The 24,083-nt window shown below is 56.3% G+C and overlaps 1 protein-coding gene across 7 annotated transcripts; it reads left to right on the top strand.

Annotated features, from left to right (window-relative positions):
• Positions 1-5,476: 5,476 nt before the first annotated feature.
• On the top strand, positions 5,477-11,531 carry LOC125165753 (cleavage and polyadenylation specificity factor subunit 6-like). 7 transcript variants are annotated; one of them, XM_047859015.1, is made up of 5 exons: positions 5,477-5,873; positions 6,616-6,843; positions 8,118-8,203; positions 9,380-9,642; positions 9,897-11,531. In XM_047859015.1, the coding sequence occupies exons 4-5, from the start codon at positions 9,523-9,525 to the stop codon at positions 10,701-10,703; spliced, it is 927 nt and encodes a 308-aa protein (XP_047714971.1). In that variant the 5' UTR covers positions 5,477-5,873; positions 6,616-6,843; positions 8,118-8,203; positions 9,380-9,522; the 3' UTR covers positions 10,704-11,531. The 7 variants fall into 7 exon arrangements, with proteins under 7 accessions (XP_047714971.1, XP_047714976.1, XP_047714973.1 ...); XM_047859020.1 differs by having other exon boundaries at positions 5,477-6,416; positions 9,543-9,642; XM_047859017.1 differs by having other exon boundaries at positions 5,477-6,416; positions 9,449-9,642.
• The last annotated feature ends 12,552 nt before the right edge of the window (positions 11,532-24,083 follow it).

The raw sequence follows: 24,083 nt of genomic DNA, 5'->3' as shown, positions 1-24,083 counted from the left end.
TGGAGGTGGAGTTGTGTGAGAATGTGTTAGAATGTTCACAGAGGCTTTATTCTTGGTGCTCAGACCCAAACTAGCCCAAAGTCCCCCATCATGGGAGCGGACAGACTGGTACATGCACGCAGCAGACTTCTGATAAATGCAGGGGCAGGATGGGTCTCAAGCAGTGATGCAGAGTAAAGGAAGCCACATAGAATACAATGCACAGTCTCTGACTCAGGTTATAGGATGTTCTGGAACAACTGAACCCTACAGCAGTAAAGATCAGATTGTGGTAGGGACCAGTCTGGACAGCATCACAGGCCGGTTTCTGGGGAGATGGGCATGTCTGTCATCACACGTGGGTTTCCTGAGTGTATGAGTTTGCAAACTAAACACGTATGTAAAGGACACCTCAAGAAAACATTCTTTAAAATACACAGAGAAGGTTGTATGCATATTTCCAGTAATGGTTGGGTGATGGCATGTGACAGAGCAATGTTTTAGCTGTAGAGCTGGGGATCTAAAGTCCACACTACTTTGTTCCAGCACCTCTTCAACCACGTGTGCCCAGCACCTGCTGTGTTCCAGGCCCGCTCTGGGCCCATGGGAAACAGATGGCCTTCCTGTAAGCAATGGTGGGCTTTCTTCCCCAGGCTAGCCTCCCTCTGCTAGGCTCATTCATACAGAGCAACTTCTATGGCTTTGTCCCTATGGGGTCTTTGTAATGATTTTTTTTTTAAGTTTAGAGAGACAGTGAGAGAGCACACGAGCACGAGCTGGGGCGAGGGGCAGAGAGAGAGAATCCCAAGCAGGTTCTGCACTGTCAGTACAGAGCCCGACTTGGAGCTTGATCCAAAGACCCTGGGATCATGACCTGAGCCCAAATCAAGACTGAACCACCCAGGTGCCCTTATAATGATGTTTTAATTACCTGAAGGCCCACCACTCAAACTCCAGAAAGGGTCAGAGGCCAAGGATTTAATTCCACCAGGTATACATGGAAAATAATATATCTTGATGAGTGAGAATTCTGGACGAGAGGTAAGAGAAGTAAATGCAATAAAACATTTATGCAAAGGGGAAATTTTAAATATTGAGTGATGAGAGAGCATAGGGCAAGCTGACAGGCTTCAAACACCGACCCCCCCCCCAACCCCAGGTAGGATATTTATGACACCCCTCAGGCCCTCCCGGCTGCCAAGAACAAAGGAAAGGGGAAAAACAAATGGTTAACTGATAAAGATCACAGTCCTGCGGCACCTGAGTCTCCCATCAGTTCACAAATATCTTAGTAAATCTTAAAGATATCTTAAAGAAAGTCAATCTTATCAATAGTCTAACCTCCAGAAGCCTATAGACCCAGTTTCCTGGAGCCCCAACATCACCCTTCCCCCCTCAGTGAGAAGGGGCACAAAGGCAGAAGGAAATGGCAGAACTGCTTCCTTCTAACCACAGCCCACTGACACATACTTGAGGCCCGCAGACAGTAACATTCCTCCAGGAACTCCCCGTGTCTTCGCTAATGCGTCGCTAGGGGAAACACAACCGTAGTTGGACAATAGCTAGGCCTCCAGCATCCTGTGTCTTCTTCAGCATGAAAATCCCACTGGAAACTTCCCCTTGGATTTACCTCCCCCCGAGCCCATAAGCAGTCTCTCCTCGTGGTCCCGGGGCAGCTCTTCCTGCCCACGGGTCCTGTCCCTGTGCTTTGATAAAATCACCTTTTTGTGCCAAAGGTGTCTTCAAGCATTCTTTCTTGGCCGTGGGCTTCAGAACCCCCGTCATCACCCCAAGACTCCATCCCTGAGTACTTCTCCATCCCGTGTTCGAACACCGTCTCCGCTTCTAAGTGACGGTGCTGCCTTCCCTTCCTTCTTCCCGTTCCCAGACACTACTGCAGACACGGCACACGGGCTCTCGTCCTTGAGCTTAGTGTGTTCACAAAGCCGTGCTGCACAGACACGTCCACACGTCTCCCTTCCGCCCCAGGAGCGCCTGTCGGGTGGAATGTGTGCCTTTCTGCCGCCTTGTTCTCGGAGAGCCTGCTCTTCCGCCCGCACGTGAAACCTTACTTCCCTCCCCGTGCTGTCCTGCCGTGCGACGTCTTCGGCCCTGACACTGAGGGGCTGGTCGAGTGCCGTCCCGGCACGAGGCAGTGGGCATGGGTCACGTGGGGCTGTCTTGCACCCACGGGCGGCGCCACAGCATCGCGGTGCGTGTGTGGAGTCAGGTGGCTCGGAGGCCCTCGGTTCCCATCTCGCCTACCTGCTCATCTTCTCCCTCATGCGACGTCCTACCTGCTGCGCGTGTCAGGGAAAAAAACCATCATTGCCGCGTATTTTTCCTTTGCAACTGATTCAGATGCTGTGAGGTTTCTCAGGATTTTCCTGGGGTTTGAGCCAAATCCTTGTATCTATTTTCCCTCATCTGTGCAGAACAGTGAAGCTGGACGCCTAACCTGTGTCACGTAGCCTACGTTGCACAGGACACGCCTCGCCCGGACCGCGTGAAACCAGAGCGTGAGGGAAGCCGTGTCGGCCTCCCGAATGGTTCGAGCGGCAGGCAAGTTATTTGACTGTCCCAGAACATACTGCTCATGTTTTAATCCTCATCATCTCAAGCTGGTGATAGTTTCCGTGTTGGTTGTGAACCATAAGGAAACAGAAGAGGTAAAGAAATCTTGGAAAAGAGGTGTGCGCTCGCTGGGATTTTTCTGCAAAACAAACTGCCCACACCTGCTGGCTTCAGGCTCACGGGCAGGGCAGAGCCTGTGACCCTCACCGTGGACGTGCGGCCCCCGGCGTCAGCGTTTCCCGAGGCGGAGGGTGAACGTGCACGTGGCCAGGGGCACTCTGTAAGCCACCTCCGCCTCTGCCACCACCGAGTCTGTTCGTGTTCCAAAGTAAACCCATGACTACACTCAGATCACGAACAGGGTGGAGTGGGGTGGTCGCCTCTTCGAGGGGGCAGCAGAGTCGCGTGGCAGAGGGCCCGGGAGCGTGGCACGGGAGCCGGGGCACATCCCCGCATCCTAGAGCGCTGTCTCGGGCTGCGCGGCTCCAGCGCCTTCCTTGTCCGCCACCCGCTTCCGAGCCTGGTTCCGGGCCTGGTGGCGAGCCTTCCCTTCGGCGCCTGCTCCGCCCCGGGTCGCTGGGGGCCGCATCCCAGAACGGACGCTCGTCCGTAGGGCTCCCACTGCCCGGGTGTGTCGCGCGGCAGGTCCAGGGCCGGCCCCCCGGGCCCCCCTCCTGCAGCAGACCCCGATCTCGGCGGGCGGTTTCCATGGCCGGTGTTGCCTCGAGCTGTCGCACTCTGGCTTCTCCGCAGCCGGCGGCCGCCTGTCGGCTCCTGCAGGACGCTTCCAAAATCCCAGTGTCTGCGGCCAGGTTTCTCACAGCCTCGTGGGAGTTGTGAAGTGGCCTTTTTTGGGGTCCTTATGTTAAAACATATGCCTCAGAAGCCCGACTTAGGAGGAAGAATTTTTGAGCAAAAGCGCCCAGCAGGTGTGATGGTGCCTCACAGAGGTTGCGTCTTCTGGACGCTTCCTCTCGCACTTTTGCAGGCAGGACGATGCCGCCACCCAGGGCGTGAGGCCCGCGGACTCCCTCCCTCCAGCGGGTGCCTCTGCGCTCTCGGTGAGGCCTGTGCTCCGCTCCCGCCCCCCGAGCCGGTTTGGGGAAATATTCCTGTTGCGTCTGTGCAGCAAGAACCTTCCCCCTTAACACCTGGCACGTCCCCTGCACTTGCCCCCTGGCTGTGCTCGTCGGCGGGGATCATGATGTTGGCGAGTATTCGAATGCTGCAAGTTTGATATCTGTTCCTAAAAAACCACTGCAGAATTCTCGGCGGTTAGAGTGGTAGCTGGTCCCACCTGTGTGGCTCTGTCTGCTCTGAGTCACAGAGATGATGATGAGTCGGGTGGCTAGACGCTGCTCACACCTTCCTCCTGCTCCTGGTGCCTCCTCGTCCTCCTGTGGGGACACCTCGGGCCACGGTTTTCTTCTCCGCAGCAAAATTGACTTTAAATGTGCACGTAAAATACTCAGCTTTGCCTTTGATTTAACTTTCTCTTGCTTCCTTACTATAATGGAGTAGTAACACACTTATTAATTGCATTATTTTCTGCTGTTAGGTGTTCCCTCCCTCTCCATCATCCATTTCCATAAACTGGCCGCCTAGTTATTCTTGACACAATTTCATAATGAGTGATTGTTTTATTAAGAGGTTTTTAAATACTGTTTATGTCTGATGACAAAAGAGTAAATTGGTTTATTAAAAGGATGGTAAGCTTTTAAACGATTAGAAAATCAATTTAGCAACAGATTTTGATTACGTGATTATAAATAATATATATTTTGTGACTTTTCAGGTTTTAAATACCAATCAAGTGAAAGCTAATATTTTTGTAGTTACTAATTTGCTTACAGTGTGGTGAATTTTACAAATTTTAATGTATTTTGTTTCCGACTACAGGATGCAAATGACTTTTTTTTTAAATTATTTTTTTAACGTTTATTTTGAGAGAGAGACAGAGTGCGAGCGGGGGGAGGGGCAGAGAGAGAGGGAGACACAGAATCCGAAGCAGCTCTGGCAGCTCAGAACCCGACGCGGGGCTCGAACTCCCGAACCGTGAGATCACGACCTGAGCTGAAGTGAGATGCTCAACCGAGGGAGCCCCCCAGGCGCCCCAAAATCTGGCAAGATTTTTATCGGAAGTGTTGTTCAGACTCGGTATCTGGTGGCGTCCCTAACGCTGTTTTCCTTTCCTCTCTCGGTTACTCAGTGGGAAGGCGGAGGGGTGAGCCTTCTTTCCCCTTCCCCCGTGGATGCCCCACGTGCTCTCGCCGCCGCAGAGCCCACGCAGATGCTTCCCCGCGGGCACTGGCGCGCACCTTGGGGGGTCCTGGCGCGGCACAAGCCGGACAGTCTCTCGGCCCCCGCGGCACACAGGGCCCTCCTCCGCCAGGGTCCCCACCCCCATCCCCGAGGGGTGTGCTCTCCTCCCACGTGGGAGCCCCCTCCGCCTCTGGTGCCGAGGCCCCGGCCCCAGGCCTGCACCGGCTCAGGCGTCCCCGCCGCCCCCCCCCCCCCCCCCCCCCAGCCCGAGCTCCCCGGAAAGCCAGGCTGCGGCCCCGACCGGCTGCGCCCTCGGCTCCTGCCGCGAGGCCGCCCCCCGGCTCGCCTCACACGGGAGGGGCGTCCCGTCTTCAGACTGTGGCCCGCGGCCGGACCCCGTCTCAGGTGGGGCCCTGCGCCGCGGCCTCCCCTCCCTCCCGCCGCGACCCCGCCGCGCAAGGCCTCTGGGGCTCATGCGCTCACGGAAGTGAAACTGACCGTTGGCCGCCACCTGCTACTGGTGGCTCTCGCGGGGCCCCGGGGGCGGCAGTGCCCGCGGCGGCTGCGCGTGCGGCTGGGGGTGGGCCGGCGGCCGCCAGGCCTCCACCGGGGGCGGGCGCAGGCTCCGGCGCGGGCAGGGCGGCCAGAGCCACTGGTCGCTACTCACTGCGTCCGCCCCGTGGCTGCGCTGGAGCCGGTGGGAAGGCTCCGTGGTGGCGATGAGTCTGGTTTTTACACTTCCACTCGCAGCGACGGCAGCGCCTCGTGTTTGCGCAGCGCTTCTGGGGGACGGGCACCATCTACGACCTGTCCACGTGCCAACTCCGTCTGTGCTCCCAGCCGTGTCACAGCCCGGGGGCCTCACCGGGCCCGTCTAACGGCCACGGACGCTGAGGCTGAGGAGGGGGCTTGCGGCCCCGCTCGCCGCCACCACCCGGCTGCGGGGGGTCTCCCGTGGGCCTCCGGGGGCGTTTCCGGCAGGAGACCGGGAGCCCACGGGCCCGCTGCGGTCCCTGAGCTTTTCCACGTGTTGGGGGAGGCGCACACCTGCAGGCCGTGTGAGTGAGAGCCCAGAGCAGCTCCTCGGGGTGGCCTGCTTTTCTGTGGTGATTCGGTGCTTCTAGTCACCGCGGCTCTCCCGCGGCCTGACGGGAAGGTGGCCTGAGCCCCTTCACCTGCACCTGCGACCGCGTCCTCCCCTCCCCGGAGCCCCGAGGCAGAGACGGCCTGTCTCCACCCTGCTGCGGGCTCCTCCCTGGGAGACAGGACAGGAGGACAGCTGAGGAAGGCCGGGGCCCCGGGGCAGCCCTGGGGTGGCCTGAACCCAGGACAAGAGGGACGCCGGCTGTGTGCGCCCGGCCGGGCCCGCACGGTCCCGCTGCCTGGGAAGCTGCGGGTCTGCGCCGGGAGCTCCAGGCAGCAGCACGGCTCCGGCCTGTGCGCCCTGCATGTGCTGCCCCGGCTGCCACTGGGTGGGGGGGAGGGGGGGGGGTCCTAGGTTTGCCCAGAAGCCTGTTCACTAAAGTAGAGGAATAGAACCACGCTTAGCACCGAGACGGGCCGTTGCTATCAACGCTGGTGTTCCGAGGAGTGACGAGAAGGTGGATAATCTCCCAGGCGGCCACCAGCCTGTGAGGGGGGACCCCGCAGAGCAGGGGTGCGGCGCACGTGCCCTCGCGTCCATTCTGCGGCTGACGGGTGGGGTTCCGGGGTGTGGGGCCTGCACGAAAACACTTCACTGAAAATAGAAGATCCTGAGGAAATAAGAGAGAAACACACGTTGTTTCACCCACAAAACAGACGGAAAACAAAGGCCAGGAGGAAGTTTCCCATCGTCCGCGGTCCCGGGGTCCCGGGGCCGTGCGTGTTTGCAGGAGTCCCTTGGGCAGAAAACGGGGGCACGCGTGGGCGGGGCCGTTGCTTCCATGATCTCGGCGGCTGCTGGGGGCCCCACCACCCTCCCGGGGAGCACGTCGTGGACAGGAGGAGGGGAGCCGTGTGTGCCGTGGACGCGGGTGTGACTGACAGGTGAGGGCGGCGGGGACCCCTCGGGGCACAGCCGAGCTTCTGGGTTCCAGCCTGACTTTCCTGGAACTCGGCAGTGATGGCGACGGTCAGGTGGAGTGTTGGTCCTGTTCCTCTGTTGCGACCACGAGTGAGCCCGGCCGGAGAGGCGCGTGGGGACGGAGCCTCCCTGGTGGCGTGTCCGCGGCCGCGTGCTGCACAGCCGCTGTGCGTCCGAGTCGCGGTCCCGGGGACGTTCCGGGGGGCCCACGTGCCAGGCGGGAGCGGCATTCACAAATCTGTTGAACAGCAGTCGCTGCGGGCACAGCTCTGTGCTCCGGGGCCCTGCCGGGGCGTCAGTGGGGTCCTCGGGCCGACTGAACCTGCCTCCTCCCCCTCTTGTGGGGTCACAGGCCCCCGAGGGCCCTCGATCGCCTTCCAGCCGGCATTCAACAGCCCGTGGGGCTCCAGGCACCGGCAGTGGACACACGGGTGGGAACAGGAAGCCACCGCGGCCGCCCTCGCGGGGCAGGTGCCTCTGGCTGTGAGTCCCCAGAACGCTGATCCATAGTAGACTCCCTCCGTCACACCACGCAGCGCATTCCCGGCAGCCCTGCCCCCAGGCGTGTCCGGCCCAGCCACGCGGCCCTGCCCCTCGCCCCCCGGGCAGGGACATCTCATGAGCCCCTCACAGCGCTCGCTGGCCCCACCGCCCCTACAGCAGCGCCGGGCAGGGTGCTCGCTCCCCTCCTCTCCCACAGGGGTGCTGAGCTCCCCGCTGAGCCTCCACGAAGCAGCTGTGGCCCCGTGGCTGCACGTGGGCCACGGGCGTGTTGGAAGAAATGAACGCTCCTGGGCTGGCTTCAGGGCCCCACACACAACTCCATGTTCCTTCCCTTTTGCGGCTCGGGTCGGGGGACGCTGGAGACAGGAGGGACCCTGGTCCCTGACACTTGGCTGGGAGCAAGGCCCTCATCCAGAGAACTGGTGTGACCATAGCGTACAGGGCAAGCGTCTGGCAGAGCTGCTCTGAAGCTACTTGGAGGCAGACCCCTGCCAAGTAGCCCGACTCCAGGGCGGTGTCTCCGGACCCGCGGTGTCCCCACCGCAGCTAGCCAGTGCCATCTCCGGACTGGCGAGAAGTGCGGATGTCCGAGCTTGGAAATGGGGGGGCGGGGGGTTGGGTTGCAGTATCTGTGTTTCAGCAAGCCCTCTGGTGATCCTGCTGGAGCCGATGTTCCAGAACTCCTGCTCAGGAGGTTAGCGGGTCGGTATACTTGAGTTTTGTGCTTTCACAGAGCATGAAAGAGAGGATCCCAGGAAGGAATTTGCCAAATAGAAACGACAGAGAATAGAAACAGCCCAGTCACGTGAGCCTTGAAATGTGAGGAAAACCCACTGCTTCTAGATTCCAAACAATCAGAAACAAAACTCAAAATGGCTTCGAATGACCCAGAAAGACTTCTCAGTGGGGGGAAAGACTCAGGTTTGCTGTGGAGATAAGGCCACCACGTGCAGTGTACGACCTTTGCACAGATGTGGGGTGGGGGTCCACGCACGACAAGGCAGGGCACGTCCTCATGCTGGAGGAGACCCCGGGCGGTGACCCGGAGCAGCCACCGGCCACGTCGGCCGGAAGCAAGACCGGAGGCCTCGCAGTCTTCGAGGCAGCCTGTTGCCAAACGATCCAGAAGCCGGGACTGCCTTTGGCCACTGAAGCCCGGAAGCTACCCCTGGTGCCACAGATTCGCGCCAGCGGGCAGAGGGCTGAGGAGGGCCCTGGGGAGAGAGGCCCCTGGGGCGGGGAGCGGTGGGCGGGAGGTGTCTGTCGGATGGGGCACCAGGGGCCGGTCAAGGCGCTTGGCCCACGCCCCCTGTGGGCAGGATTTCATCATCTGGGCGAGTGGCACTGTGTGTGGTCTTCCCTCCGGGGCGAGAGTTCTGTGGCGGGAAGCCCGTGCCTGCTCTGTTCCCCTCGGATGGCGCACGTGTCCCTCCCCGCCCGGCCGGTTCGGAAGGCCCAAGGGTGATGAGTGCCCGTCCTCTGCTGGGAAGGGACGGAAGCCTGGCTGGGCGCCTAGAAGCAGAAGGGATGGGGCTTGTCTGCCAGGCGACGGGACCCGGAAGGGGCTGAGCAAGAGGAAGCCCAGGAGACGCCCCAGATCAGCTCTGGGCTCCTGGTCCCGAGGGATCCACACAGCGGCTTCTCCGCCCACCCTGTCCCCTGGAAGTGCCGGGCTGAGGAAGCCTGAGCAAGGAGGCATCCAGCCTCACGGAGTCCGGCCCTGCCTCGTGGGTGCTGGCGGGGGACTGGTGAGCCCACAGGCGCCGTGGGGGGACCAGCTGGGCTCGGCGTTCGGGACCCAGGGCAACGGTGGTGACGCCGCAGCGGAGGGCAGGGCACCCGTCAGAGGAGGAAAGCGGGGAGCGCGGCTGGCCAGGTCTCATCCCGGGGACTCACTGGACCAGGACAAGGATTGCCCTGAACCGGCGAGCGCAGGTGGGGGCGGGGGCCCGAGGGCCCAGCTGACTTAGATGGACGCGGTTTCTGTGTCCACAGCTGCTTCCACTGCGCGGGGCGGTCGCTTTCCCCAGCGCGCAAGGTGGGCCTGCTGGTGTCGGTTTTCAGGTGAACCCGGGGCCCCAGGTGCTGAGAGATGCGATCCGAGTCAGGCTCAGGTCGCAGGCGGTCCTCGCGGCAATATGCTCCTCACTTCTTTGAGGAAGTCAAGGCCCTGGACACGGAACCCTTCCCGCTCGCTCCATCGTGCAGCCGAGGGTCCTGGGAAAGGGACATGGCGAGGACCCGGGGAGCAGACTCGGGTGCGGCGAAGATTGGTCTGGGGATGACGCCGGGGGGGGGGGGGGGGCGGGGGGGATGTGTAGGTGTGCGAGCCCACACGGTGTGTGAATGTGCACGGGTGCGTGAACCACACGGGTGTGTGAACCCGCAAGGGTGTGTGAGCCGCACGGGTGGGCGAGCTGCATGGCTGTGGGAGACTGGGGTTGACTCTCCTTCTGAGGAACGAAGGGACTCACTTCCTCTGCTTTGCTGTCCACGCGCTTTCCTGTGACAGCTGGGTGCCAAGCGGAGCCCACGCGCTTGCCTGACGCCCGCGGGGGAGGAACGAACCTGGCGCTGTGCTGGAGGACCCGCCCCCACCCCCCTCGTTCCCTCCCCCGTCAGAGGAATTTCATTCTTGGCTCAAGACCTTGGCCCCGAAGGCCCACAGGCCTCCGCCCCTCCGTGTTGCTGCCCCCCCATGCGCCCCCTGGGTGAACGCGGCGGGACTCTGGTTTCTGGGCCTGGCCCAGGGTGGGTGACTGCCCAGCCCGGGCCTGCGGTGCAGGAGGGAGGGGGCGGGGAGAGTCCAGACCCCGTCCCCACCCCCCAGGGCCGCTCACATCCTGTCCCTACCTGCTTGTCGGGCTCCAACCAACCAGCGTGGCTTTCTAAGCTTGTTCAGATCCCAAAGCCTCCCCTGTCCCGGGAAACCCTTTACCCGTCGGGCCGTCTGTCACCTTCTCTGTCCCTGCACGTGGCCAGCTGTGCTCCAGGCAGCGTCCCGCGCTCCGTGGGACCCCAGCCGGACGGCCCCCGGTCTGCTCGGAGCTCCTTCCTGCTGCCAGAACCCTGGCTCCCTTGGGTGGGGGCGGGGCGTGTGCACGCGACTGCGAGGTTCGCGTCGCCGTGCGGGGCCCCGCGGTGGAGCAGCTGGGCGGACGGCGCGCAGTGGGCGCTCTGGCTGCCGCACGCAGTGTGTGTCCTGGGGCTCGGGAGGGCGCCCTGCCCCCCGGTGGTGCCACTGTGTCAGGGGTTCGGTAGCTGGCAATCTTCTCTCTCGCCTGGGCCCTCCGTGCCCGCCGACCGTTCAGACGCGTAGGTTCCGCAGCTTCAGGACTCAGCTCAACTCGCCACGGACTGATGGGCCTCTGCCGTCCGAGGCCGCGGGTGCGGTGGGTCCGGCAGAAGCAGGCTGGTGTCGGCCCCGCACCGCGCTCACCCCCCACGCCAGCTGCACTCCATCCAGCCCCGCGAGCCTGCGAGACGCTTTCCCGACACCCCCTCAGTCTCTTGGGCGAGCACCTCGGGCCTCCTTCCGGCCTCGCACACCCGCAGCCGCGTGAATGCAGGATTGTGGAGGATCGCCACACGGGTGCCCCCTGCCACGGGGGCCTCATCTGGTGCCAACAACCCACCGCGCCGACTAGGGAGGACAAGCCTGCGCGGCTCAGCGAGGACTCCCGACGTGTGTCCCCCACGGCCCGGAGAAGGGACCCCCGGCTGAGTGTCTGGGAGACGCCTCACGCTCCCACCTCGTGGCTCGGCGACGCGTGCCGGCCTGTCAAGAACACATCACACAGGACGGAGGCTGTTGTGTTTTCTATACGGTTCCCTGACGTTTAGGCCACTAATTACCCTTTCCCTCGAAACCTCTGTTAGTCTCTTCACGGGGAGTTCTGGCTTGGGCTTTGGAAAGCACGCGTATGTTAAGGAAAGGTGATGGGAAGGAAGGATTCAGACCTGGGTTAAGGTTCCAGATCCCAAACACACCTGTAAACCTTCTCAAGCGGCTGGACCTTTGTTTCCTGGCTGGTTAGCGTTTGGTCCAGCCCTTCGAGCCCACTCAGAAGACATCAGCGGGGACGAAGGCTGGCGCGGGAGGGAGGCCTTGTCTGCCAGCTCTCTGTCGGAAGGGCTGGGCTTTCCACTCTAGAGGTTAATAAAAACATAAAATAAAAATAAAAATCGCTACGCTTTTGAATGACTTTATGGTTTTCCCCTGAGACTTTCCTGAGACGATGATTCAGTCTCCTGTTTTGTAGCTGCAGAGATTTAAAGTGGGAGTTAGACCTTCGGTGTTTCAGAAAACGTCTAGGTCACTTCCCTTGGGTGCTCGCACGGGGCTGGGTCCTCAGCACCCCGCAGGCCGCAAGCCGACCGTAAGCGGGTGGCAGTGAGCTCTTGGCTCCGTGCCCCTGGCCCCAGTTTATCAGAAGATGTGGGCTTTGCTGGAGCCTTCAGGCCCGTGTGCCTGGAAATGGGCTTTTGTTTCTCTGCCTTGGTCCAGAGGAAGGAGACCAAGTTGGCCGGGTGCCTCCTGACCTTTCCTTGGCCGAGGTCCTCCTGACCTTTCCTGACATTTCCTCGGCCACCCCCCGGGGGAGGGGGTGGTGGGAGGCAGACGGAGTGAGCTCAGCTCTGTGGGATTCCGAGTCCGCAGACGCCGGGACGCCGGGCATGACTCTGGTTTGTCAGAACACGCTAATGGGCCTCTGGATTTAGGAGAAGAACCCAAAACCTTTTCTTACGAGACAGCTTCCAGAACAGCCGAAGGGATCTTCAAAGCGAGCCGGAAGACACAGGGCCTTTGGAGCAGGGCGGCTGAAGGGTGTGGGATGGACAACGTTCCGTGGCCCAGACTTCCAGAAATCGGCCCCACACCCAGCGGTCCTGTGTTTTCTGAGTGACCTTGGAGTGTGGAACTCGGAGGAATCGTGTCCGCTGCCTGGGCTGACGTTGAGCAGAGACAGCATGCGTGAGATGACCAGGAAGGAAATACACAGGCCGCCTCTGAAGCCAGTCGGCACCCAGACACGGGGAGACCCCGTGGGACCCCATCCAGAGTGAGGAAGGACTGAGCCATGCCCCTGGGCTGGTGCTGGCCGTGCGCGGTAAGTACCGAGGAGAGTTCACGGTCAGAAACGGGAGAATGAAATGGCTGGAAACGCGCAGGGTGGCGTGCGGAGGGAGCGCCAGCCGGTGCAGGTACGGTGGCGGACAGGAGGTGGCGGGAGTGTGGCTCCATCCTGGGCACGGCGAGCCGGCCCTGGCCGCGCCTGGCTGTCTACGCAGGAAGTGGCCGTGGGGCCGTGGAGAGCACAGGCTTTTTCGAGCACGCCGGCTCCGTGCACGGATGGGGACGCACAGACCCACGAAGAGAGAACGGGATGTACTGCCAGGGGCGCCCATGAGGGGTGCGCATTCCGTCCCGCAAGACGTGAAGCTTTGGGAGGGTGTAACGCACCGGGTGCCAAGAGATGAGGGCAAAAGCCCGGAGCAGACGCGGGCCCCGCTGGCCCGCCTCTGAGCACCTGCTCATCCACGTGCCCCTGTCTGCTGGAGCCTGGGGGGTGGGGGGGAGGCAGGGAGCTCTCAGCATGTTCTGTCACCGAGGTGGCGCATGGCGAGGGCGAGTAGGGTACGGGGCGAGGTCACATGCCTGCGAGCACGAGACGAGCACCGTTCCCACGCCCCCCTGCGTTGCCATTCCCCCCGAGACCCTCAGAGAGGATTCCACATGATGAGCGAAGTGGACGCTCTGACCCAGTCCTGTTCTGTGCCAGGGTCACCGCGGCCCCTTTGAGCCAAACCTACCCCACGGGGCTCCTGCGGGGGCTCCGCCCTCCAGCCCTCAGGTGTCACGGCCAGCTTCTCGGCTGCGTGCGCCCCTGCCGCCTGCTCCTGGAGCACCCGCACGATGCTCCTTTCCCTGGAAGGTCGTCGTTGACATTCCCTCCCACCTTCAGGGAACGTCCTGGCCCCGGAGAAATGCCGCCGTTCTTCCATCAGAGAAGGGACAGTGTGGCCCTTGGACCCTGTCCCCTGGGCGTTGAGCACAGTCGTGCAAGAGGCCGGGGGAATGGGGCAGACACACGCACTGCTCACAGCCGGCCGTGTGCCCGTCACCTGCGCGCAGACTTCCTGGGCTCCTGTGTCACGGGGACAGACGCAGACTCAGTCGCCCGGGGCCTCACGCCCGCAGGGCAGGGTGGATTCTGGGGTCAGGAGCAGCGTTTCTTCCCTGGATTTCGCCCGAAAGATCGCCCTCGCTGCCCAGACGCTTCTTTGAGCTCTAAGCCAGGTCTCCCAAGACAAAGTCAGTGATCAGAGTGGCTAATTTGCATACTGACAGAAAGTAAGACTAGAGCCAAAATGATTATCATTGGGTTCGCTCGGCAGCTTCTTAAAAAAGTCCACTCGAAGGAGCCCAACCTGGTCTGCGTGAGTCCAGAGAGCGTCGCTGGGATTGAGGAGACCCTGCCATTCGCCCTGACGCCAGATTTCGACGCACAAATTGTCCCTTCAAGACACCCTCTCCCCCTCGGCAGCCCCTCCGCCCCGGCCCTCGACCCCCTCCACCCCTGCCCACGTCCCCTGCCACCCCTGCCCTCGTCCCCCACGGCAGCCCCTCCGCCCCTGCCCACGTCCCCCTCGACCTCTGCCCATGTCCCCGTCCTCCCCGGCCCTCGACCCCCTCCACCCCTGCCCACGTCCCCCACGGCAGCCCCTCCGCCCCGGCCCTCGACCCCCTCCACCCCTGCCCATGTCCCCTGCCACCCCCACCTTCAGGTTTCAAGTCAGTCAATCGTTTTGTTCTCCTACGTTCAGAAGACGGCCTGTGTGAGTTTGCTGAGCGCCTGAGACACCCCCACCCCCACCAGGGTCCCGGCGCACGTGGCTCCCACCCCACGTCCTTCCCGCCTCCCAGGTCCATCTGCCTGTCTGTTCCTCCGGGCCGGCCTCAGGTTTATCACAGACAGAGACTTCTCCTCACCTGTTACTTCTCTCTCTGTCTGCACGCTCTGGGGAGGGCAGGCCCCGTCCTTTGGTCCTCACAGCCACCCCTCGCGTGCCCGGTGCCCACCTGTCTGTCTGGGAGCTGGCAGTCCACGTGAACAGAGCTCGCAGGGCTGTGTCCTCGCCGCGAGACGCATGTCGCTTGTACTTCGCGGTGTTTGGAGAAAAACAGGACACGGAGGTGGGGGTCCGGGGCGGTGTCTGTTCAGCGCGATGCGAGTGGCTTCACCGACAGGATGGAGGTTTGGGGACAGCGGAGAAATGACGGCTGCGCGCTTTGGGTGGCTGCGGGCTCCCCCGACGGGAAGCAGGATGCGGCGATCCTGAGTCAGCTTCACGAGGAGACAGCAGGGAGGCTCCCGCCTGAGCGGAGTGCGGAGGGTGGAGGGGGCTGACCCCAGAGGCCACCTGTCTGCAGGGGTGGGGCGTCCTCGCGACGAGGCCCCAGGAGGCCGCTGCGCGGACTTGAAGGCCGCTGGCGCACGGAGGGTGGCGGACGTGGTGGAGTGACTGGGCTTCCAAAGCCTGGCCCTGGTGCCAGGGGGTCAGTCGGCGAGAAGTGAGAAGGCGCACGCTCTAAGGCCGCCCTCGCTCTGGACCCCGGCCCAAGGTCTGGCCTCAGGTTCAGAAATCCGCTGAAGAGCCACGGGCCACGTGGAAACTGATCTAGAGATGGCCACAGCTAATCGCAGGGGAAACAGAGGAAACCCAGTCGAGGGTCGGGGTGCGGGGGGAGCCGGGGGGAGTCCAGGAGCAGGACCGTGGTGGGGCCTCCAGGGCCCTCTCCTGAGGCCCCTGGGCTCTGCCAGCCAGCATCCTTCCGCTCCTGGTGGTCAACCAGTCAGCCGCGCTCAGTTTCTCCTGGGGCTCCGTTACGTGGGCGTGATTGACCGTCCGTGTGGCTGAGGCGCACAGGCCCGCGGCCCCACCACCCTGTTACCGCCTGGCCAGCCCAAGGCCCAAACACAGACCACGTCCTCGGACCCGAGGACCCAGGCCGGACCTCTCCCGGCAGGTTACATTCTTTTCTGCGCATCTGGCCACTGTGTGGACGGGAGACCATTAACCCTCAGGGAAGGCTGTCCGCTCTGACCTGAAGAGATCTCAGCCAGAGCAGGGGTTATGCAGCATAAATACTGGCCGGACTTCCTCGGGGAAAGATGAATTCTTCCAGGCTGATAACACGTCCGTGTTCTCTGGAGAACCGTGGTAACGAGGGAACGGCCAGCGGGAGGAGTGGTGGCTTGTCTTCCCCATCCCGCAGGTAGGACGGCTCACAGCCCAGCGATTCTGGCCATTGAAGCACAACGTGACCCGGACGTAATGCAGGACAGGCTAAATATTTCCGGTTGGGATTCCGCAGGAGACGGAAGAATCAGGAAAGACCCCGCACTTCGGGGGAAACACACACACCGTCTGTGGATCCCGTCACCCGAGCGCCAACCGCTCTGGGCTTCCTGGTCCCGCCAAAGCCTTGCCCACTCGCTGTGCAGGGACAGCGGCTCAGGGCCCAGCCTGGCCCTGACTCCTGTGTGACTGTCGAGGTTATTTAGCCTTTGGGACCTCGGTCACGTCCCTGTTTGGAGGCTTCGGGACAGGGCCCTCTTGCCAGGGGTGACTCCTCTCCGGGCTGATGAATCCCCGCCCCAGTGGACGCCCTGTGCCTTTATGACTGCTCTGTTTCTTGGACTTCCAAGTTTTGCAAATTGCAAGTATGCTTGGGAAGTGGTGCAATTTGTTTCTTAACTGCTGATTGTCAGCGCCAGAGCAATTCAAAAACGTGCATAAACTTTAGAAACCCAGGGTCAGTACAGTGGACACTTCTTGGTGTTGTTCTCCTAACACGTGAAGATTTAGCATATCCGGGACTTTCTTCTGTCATTTCTGATGATCACGTTCTTACATATTCTGAGCATGAAACTGTCCCACACTATTTGGTACTTCCTACACAGCTGCCACATTTTCTCTAGTAAATTATTTCACAGGCATCGTCACGTGGAGTAATGGGCCGTGTTCTCTTCCAACAAGCTGGACCTCAGGCCTGGGACAGTGTTCTATGCTAAGAGAACAAAAGTGTTAGTCCTATTAATCCTTGGAATAATAACAAGAACGATGCCTAATATTTATTTTTATTTTCCCCAGATCTTTTACAGATGGCGGCAAGAAAAATACATGTGGTCCTCGGAAGCAGAGCCCAAAGTCCGTGTGATCATATTCGAGCCGGTAACAGGAAACGAGAAAGTCGTTTCCTGCATACAACACCGTTCAGTATTTCTCAAGCAAAAATCACTTGAATTGCCTGCTTTGTGTCCTACTTCATCACAGTCGGAATTAGATAATACACAGTTGTACTCCGCTACAGGATTTGGGGGTTCTCTTTCAGGACCTTTCATCAAAGTTACATCTGCATCTAATAATGTATTTGTACGTGTACATGCAATTTTTATTACCCTTCCCAGGGAGGAGAAATTTTGAGGCTTAAGTTACATCTGTGATGCTTTTCTCAAAAATAAAACCCCAAAGCAATATTACAAAATGACATTCAGTAGAGGTGTGTGGAGTGGTGGGTACATGGGTGTTTGTTGTATTTAATCTTGGTGGATTTATAGTCGTTAGATTATTTCAAGGGCGGCTTCTGGTTTAAGTCTGTTTGTGGGTCAGGGGGTTTTCTGTATCTTCTTATCTTTGATCGTGAACAATAAAACGATCTTTGTGTCACCCTAACTAGCGGGCGTGCTTTTGGATACAGAAGATTCACCTGAAAATGACTGAAGAAAACAGAAAGGCTGTTCCTTCACGTGATGAGAACCAGAAGTAGTGGCTCGTGCGGGTCGTGGAGGGGCCACGCTGGAAAGAGGGCGCTGGGGAAATGCCTGGGCCTCTCAAGACTTAGAAGAGGGTCAAGGAGAAAATGAAATCTTTTTCAGACGAAGATCACATATGTCAGAGCTTCTACTATTTTCTCACCGGTGTCAAGCATTCGAGAAAAAGCACCAGGCCAGAGCAACCAAGGAGGCACAATGGCTGAAAGTCAAATAAGGGAAACGGACCTCTAGGTGACCTCAGCTGGGGACAGTGGAATACACCAAAGCAGTGTGTTCAAGGAAGCAGAAGAAAATGTAGCCAATTCAATCCGGTCCCTGCAATCTATAAAGAATCAAAAAGACATTCTAGAATTAAAAACCAGGTTGGCTGACATTTAACACTCGGCAGGTGGATGTGACAGCAGGTCACGTATAAAACAAAGAGAAGAGAGCAGAAATCTCAAAGGACAGGTGGGCGTCTGTGACGCTGTGATGCGGGAGACAAACTGAGTTCTAGAACCAGAGGAGACAGAATGAGGCAGTAGCCAAGCTAGAAGCAAGAAACACTGGCTGAGATTTTTCCTAAATCAAAATGAATGGCATCAAGCCATAGATTGAGCCTACAACCCTCGAGCAGGGTGGGCAGAAGGGAAGGTCACTAGTCACTTCACAGGAAGACCACCGAAAACCAAAGATGGAGAGAAAATCTTAAAAGCAGATGGAGAAGAAAATGACTCGGATCATCCTCAAAGGAACTATGACAAGAATGACCAGGAACCACGACAAACACAAGAACTGGGAGGTGTCTTCAAGGTACACGGAGGAGACAAGTGCCCACGTAGAATTCTACAGCTGATAAAGATGTCCTTCAGGGACAGAGACGCTTTAGAAGGGTAAAAACTGGTAGGATTTGTCACCAGCAGATCTGCAGGAAGGAATCACAAAAGGAGTTTCTCAGGAGAGGAAAAGAGAGGGAAAAGTGGCCCGTAGAAGAAATAACACACCAGAAAGGTTACACATGTTGGTAAATCGGAAGGAGTATCCAAAATGAAAGGGGCATCATTCAGAGTTTAAAATATGTGCGGAGCTAAAGTGTTGGAGACAGGTGCATGGAGGGTACAGGGGGTGAGGTGCCGGAAGGTCTGTGGAACCTGAGACGCATGTGGAGGCAGTGCCCGGAGCCTGCGGAACCACTGAAAAGAAGCCATGTCTGTGGCCATGTGACCTATAACTGTAACCTAATGGATGGAAAATAGGACTAAAAAATCTGATTCATTCGAAAGAAGAAATGAAGGAAATGAAGAAAAAAGTATCCTATATACTCTGAGTTCGTACTCAGATTAAAAGTTGGAAATTCTCAGATTCAAAAGAAGGCAAAATCTGTTTGCTCTTCCAAGAGACGCATCCTAAAAATAAGGATGCAGAGCGTTTGAAAGTGAAGAGGTGGAAGGAGGTTGTGTCATTTCACTTGGTACGGTGTCCTCAGGGTCCATCCGTGTTGCGAACGACAGCAGTCCCTTATTTTTAAGGCTGAATAATATTCTGTTGTACGTATTTACCACATGGTCTCCATCCATGGGTCTTGTGAATAATGCTGCCGCGAACCAAGAGTGTGGATGTCTTTTCAAGACCCGGATTTCAGTACCTCTGGGTGAGTAAATATGAAGTGGGGTTTGGGGATCATACGGTAGTTTTATCTTTAACTTTTTGAGGAGCCACCATACTGTCTTCTACAGCGACTGCACCAGTTTGCTTTCCCACCAGCAGTGTAAGAGGGTCCCTCTTCTCCACATCCTCGCGGACACTCGTCGCTTATTTTTTAAAATAACAACCATCTTAATTGGTGTGAAGTTATATCTCACTGTGGGTTGATTTCCATCTCCCTGAAGATTAGTGACGTTGGACCCCCTTTCATATGCCTGTTGGCATTCTGTATGTCCTTTTTAGGAGAAATATCCGTTCAATCTTTTGCTCATTTTGTAAGGTTTGTTTTTTTTGTTTTGTTTTGTTTTTGCTATTGCATTGTGGGAATTTCCCATGTAGTTTAGATATTAAACCTTACCAGGTACATGGTTTGCAAATATTTTCTCCATGAAAAGGTTGCCTTTTCATTTGGTTGATGTTTTCCTCTGCCCTGCAGCTTTCTGGTGTGACGTGGTCCATTTGTTTACTTTTGCTTGTGTTGCCTGTGCCTTTGGCTCATATCCAAGAAATCATCGCCAAGACCCGTCAAGAAGTCTTTCCCTCATGTTGTCTCTTAGGCATTTTATGGTTTCAGGTCTTACATTCAAGTATTTCATGTATTTTGAGTCAATTTTTTGTATGGTAATAAAAGGTCTGATTTCTTCCTTCTGGGTTTGGATGTCCAGTTTTCATAGCGCTGTAGACTGACGAGGTGTCTGCTTCCCATGATGTGTTGCTGGTGCCTTTGCTGGACATTAGCCGACCGCATAGGCACAAGTTTTTTGGTGTTTCTGTTCTGATCTGTCAGGCTGTGTGCCTGTTTACAAAACACCACACTATTTTGGTTACTGTAGTTTTGTACAAGTTTTGAAGTTGGGAATTTTAATTTTCAAAGTTGCTTTGGCTTTTTGTGTTTTTTTTGTTTTTGGTGGTTGTTTTTTTTTGGTGGTTTCACTTGAATTTTAAGATTGTTCTATCTTTGCAAGTCTTCTTTTCTTGGCTAGTCAAGCTGAGCGCTTACCAGTTTTGTTTATCTTTTCAAAAAAACAATTTATTTTTTCTTTTGCTTTTCTATCATGTATTTCATTTATTTCTGCTTTAGTCTTCATTATTCCCTTCCTTCTGCTGACTTAAGTCTTAGTTCTTCTGTTTCTAGTTCATTGAGGTATAAAGGGAGGTTATTTATTCAAGAATTTTCTTTTTTTTTACATTTATCCATTTTTCAGAGAGAGAGAGAGAGAGAACACAATTGAGGGAGGGGCAGAGAGAGAGGGAGACACAGAATCCAAAGCAGGCTCCAGGCTCTGAGCTGTCAGCACAGAGCCCAGTGCGGGGCTCAAACTCATGAGCTGTGAAATCATGACCTGAGCTGAAGTCTGATGCTCAACCAACTGAACCACGCAGGCGCCCTGATTTTTCTTCTTTTTTTGATGAGCATTTATCATTATAAAGTCTGCTCTTAGCATTGCTTTTGCTGCACCCTGTAAGTTTGGTGTGTTGTGAGTTCATTTTTGCTTGTTTCAAGATATTTTCTAATTTTCCTTTCGATTTCTTCTTTGATTCAATGGTTCTTCAGGAACATGTTGTTTAATTTCAATGTGTTTTTGAGTTTCCCAACTTCCCTTGAGTGTTATCCCTTGTGTTTAGACAAAATACTTGGGATGATTTAACCTTGTTTGGTTTAGTAGGACTTGTTTTGTGAGCTAGCGTGGGATGCATCCTGGAAAATATTCCAGGCGCACTTGAGAAGGGCATGGGAGCTGCTGCAGGGTGGATTTTCTGCATCTGTCTATGGCTGGTCTGCGTCCATCTGCGTCCATTTGTATCCATCTATAGCTGGTCTGTGTCCATCTGTGCCCATTTTTTTTTTTTTTTTTTTTAAATTTTTTTTTTTTCAACGTTTATTTATTTTTGGGACAGAGAGAGACAGAGCATGAACGGGGGAGGGGCAGAGAGAGAGGGAGACACAGAATCGGAAACAGGCTCCAGGCTCCGAGCCATCAGCCCAGAGCCCGACGCGGGGCTCGAACTCCCGGACCGGGAGATCGTGACCTGGCTGAAGTCGGACGCTTAACCGACTGCGCCACCCAGGCGATCTGTGCCCATTTGTGTCTGTCTGTGGTTGGTCTGGGTCCATCTGCGTCCATTTGTGGCCATCTGTGGCTGGACTGAGTCCGTCTGCGTCCATTTGTGGCCATCTGTGGCTGGACTGAGTCCGTCTGCGTCCATTTGTGGCCATCTGTGGCTGGACTGAGTCCGTCTGCGTCCATTTGTGGCCATCTGTGGCTGGACTGCATCCATCTGCGTCCATTTGTGGCCATCGGTGGCTGGACTGCGTCTCTCTGCGTCCATTTGTGTCCATCTGCGGCTGGTCTGCATCTGTCTGCATCCATTTGTGGCCATCTGCGGCTGGACTGCGTCCATCTGCGTCCATTTGTGTCCATCTGCGGCTGGACTGCATCTGTCTGCGGCTGGACTGCATCCGTCTGCATCCATTTGTGTCCATTGGTGGCTGGACTGCATCCGTCTGCGTCCATTTGTGGCCATCTGCGGCTGGACTGCGTCCGTCTGCGTCCATTTGTGTCCATCTGCAGCTGGATTGCGTCCGTCTGCGTCCATTTGTGGCCATCTGCGGCTGGACTGAGTCCGTCTGCGTCCATTTGTGGCCATCTGCGGCTGGACTGCGTCTCTCTGCGTCCATTTGTGTCCATCGGTGGCTGGACTGCGTCTCTCTGCGTCCATTTGTGTCCATCTGCGGCTGGACTGCATCCGTCTGCGTCCATTTGTGTCCATTGGTGGCTGGGCTGCATCCATCTGCGTCCATTTGTGGCCATCTGTGGCTGGACTGCGTCCGTCTGCGTCCATTTGTGGCTGTCTGTGGCTGGACTGCGTCCATTTGTGGCCATCTGCGGCTGGTCTGCGTCCGTCTGCATCCATTTGTTTCCATCTGTGGCTGGACTGCGTCCATCTGTGTCCATTTGTGGCCGTCTGTGGCTGACCTGCAGGGTTGCTCACTGCGCTGCTTCGGGGGTAGAACTGAGGAAGAGCCGGCATGCCTCTCTGGCTGCCTCCACCAAGACTGCAAGGTGCACAGTCTTGGAAAACCATGGCTCTCAGCGTGTTTCCCTTAGGCACACGATGAGCTGACATGCTTTGTGCAGGAATCCGCCGGGTGGTGCTGGAAAGTCTGAGTGCAGATACCTCAGATGTACTTCATGAGAGAACCCCCCCCCCCGCAATTTATATAGAAGGGTTATGTTTGATGAAGCGAAGAGAATAAACACCAAGAATGTATTTTATATCTTTGTTAATAATTAATAATTAGACTATATTTACTGAAATGTGAGTTTGATGTTCCTCATACCACTGATAAACAACTTAGTTAAGACACTAGAAATTCTGAGTGGTATGTATTTGTTTTAAAAATATTAAAATCAACTTATAGAAGTTTGGGACACTTATTTATTTATATATTTTGGCCTCCCTGAAGCAGGGCTATATGGGATGGAACTTTATTGGCTGAATTATTTCAGTGTTCTGTGCTCACCTTCCCTAGCAAATTGCTTGTGGTTCATTTACATTGGACATACGGACCTGGACAAAATGCCTCTTACTAAAAATTATTTGGGGATATAAACATAAGTATTACTTGAACAAAATGTTGTAAAATTGGATGGAAATATACATATACATTTCCAAGTTCTTTGCTGTTCGTTATTTAACCAGGCTCCAAAGTTTCCCAGAAAATACATTCTAGGTTTGAAGCTTGTCTCCTGCAAAATTGTTTCCAGTACAGTTTTCCTTCCCACCTACCTCGACCCGTCCCGCTCTGCATCAGCCTGCTGTCGCCTAGCAAAGCAATTGCGGATACCCACGTGTCACAGCCAACCTTCCTCCACAGGACGTGCTCCTCAAAGTAAAATAATATTAATAAAAACCGAGTCAAAACCTGAGTGAATATGCCATTGTTCCTATTATCTCTGATCTGCTGTCACCACTGCACACTGTCAAGTTCGGGGAGTGACCTTCGGGAAAATAAAATTATCCTTTTGGGGCCAAAGGGTAAATTAAACAAGATAAACCTCGGTGTGCTGAAAGGGAGGCAGTTGCTCAGGACAGTTTTCATAACCCTGGCAAGTTTTCGTTTGGTTGGAAAACAATCAGACATGATGAAAATCGCATTTCTGCCTAGAGTCACAGCGCATCATCAGTCGGGACCACCTCACCCTCGGGGTGCGCACAGCTCTCCCGTGAGCCACTGAGCCGTGTGGGGCAGAGAGAGAAGACATCAGTACCCACGAGCTGTGGTGGGGAGAGTTGTTGATGTGTCCCTGTGTTTGGTGCTGGTGGGGACGCGTGCAGGTGGCCCGGCTTTCTATCCTCAGCTGCTTTCGGTCCTCGGTTTCTCGGCAGCAGGAAACTCTGAATTGTTTTTCTGCTTCTTACTTCTGTGAAAAAACCGCCACATTTTGGAGAAGATGATGAAATGCAGAGAAATAGGTATCATGATAACAACGGTGAGAAGATATTTTGCTCGAAGTATTAATAAAGCAATGCACGCGCATTTCTATTTTTACATGGTCAAAATGCAAATCATAACCTCCCTAAATTCACTCTGATTTCACAGGTTACCATATGCAGGGAAATAAATGCAGCACCCAAGGATAACAGCAGCGTCTTTCCTTCTTGCTGCTTAGTCCAAGGGAGCAAAATATTTTCCACTTTATAAAACTTTTAAAGCCGCCAGGGGAGATGTGCTGGCCTGAGTGTTGGAGCGGAGTGAGCTTCAGCTAACCACATGGAAAAAGCCTAAGGAGACCGGATTTTTCCAGACCGTAACTCAGAAGAGCTGGGGCCTCCCTTCCAGCACCAGAAGTCTTAGGAGGTGGTGCCTGGTAGCCTCGTGCACTGCCCGGTTCACAAAGTGGGATAAAGGAGAGTGAAGAAGGATACTTGCTGTACATGTGAAGCTCCTTTTTAAAATCAGTTTACGTCATCTTTTTATTATTATTATTTTCTTTTTTTGTGATAAAATCCACCGACCCTATCCATTCATCAGTCGATGGACGTTTGGGCCCTTTCCATAATTTGGCCATTGCAGATAACGCTGCTATAAACATCAAGGTACATGCCTCTTTTTGAGTTAGTGCTTTTGTATTTTTTGGGTAAATACTCAGTAGTCACTAACAGCTACC

Source organism: Prionailurus viverrinus, chromosome B2, assembly GCF_022837055.1.
Source record: "Prionailurus viverrinus isolate Anna chromosome B2, UM_Priviv_1.0, whole genome shotgun sequence".
Classification (NCBI taxonomy): domain Eukaryota; kingdom Metazoa; phylum Chordata; class Mammalia; order Carnivora; family Felidae; genus Prionailurus; species Prionailurus viverrinus.
The sequence above is the reverse complement of the archived record's forward strand: the minus strand, read 5'-3'. Positions and strand labels throughout refer to the sequence as shown.

What these genes read in the sequence shown, in the direction of transcription:
- LOC125165753 (XM_047859016.1), top strand. Translation starts at nt 9,523, where the DNA reads ATGCTCCTCACTTCTTTGAGGAAGTCAAGGCCCTGGACACGGAACCCT. An exon ending in GACCCGGGGAGCAGACTCGG is followed by an intron (nt 9,643 to 9,896) that starts GTGCGGCGAAGA and finishes TTCCTGTGACAG; the next exon opens with CTGGGTGCCAAGCGGAGCCC.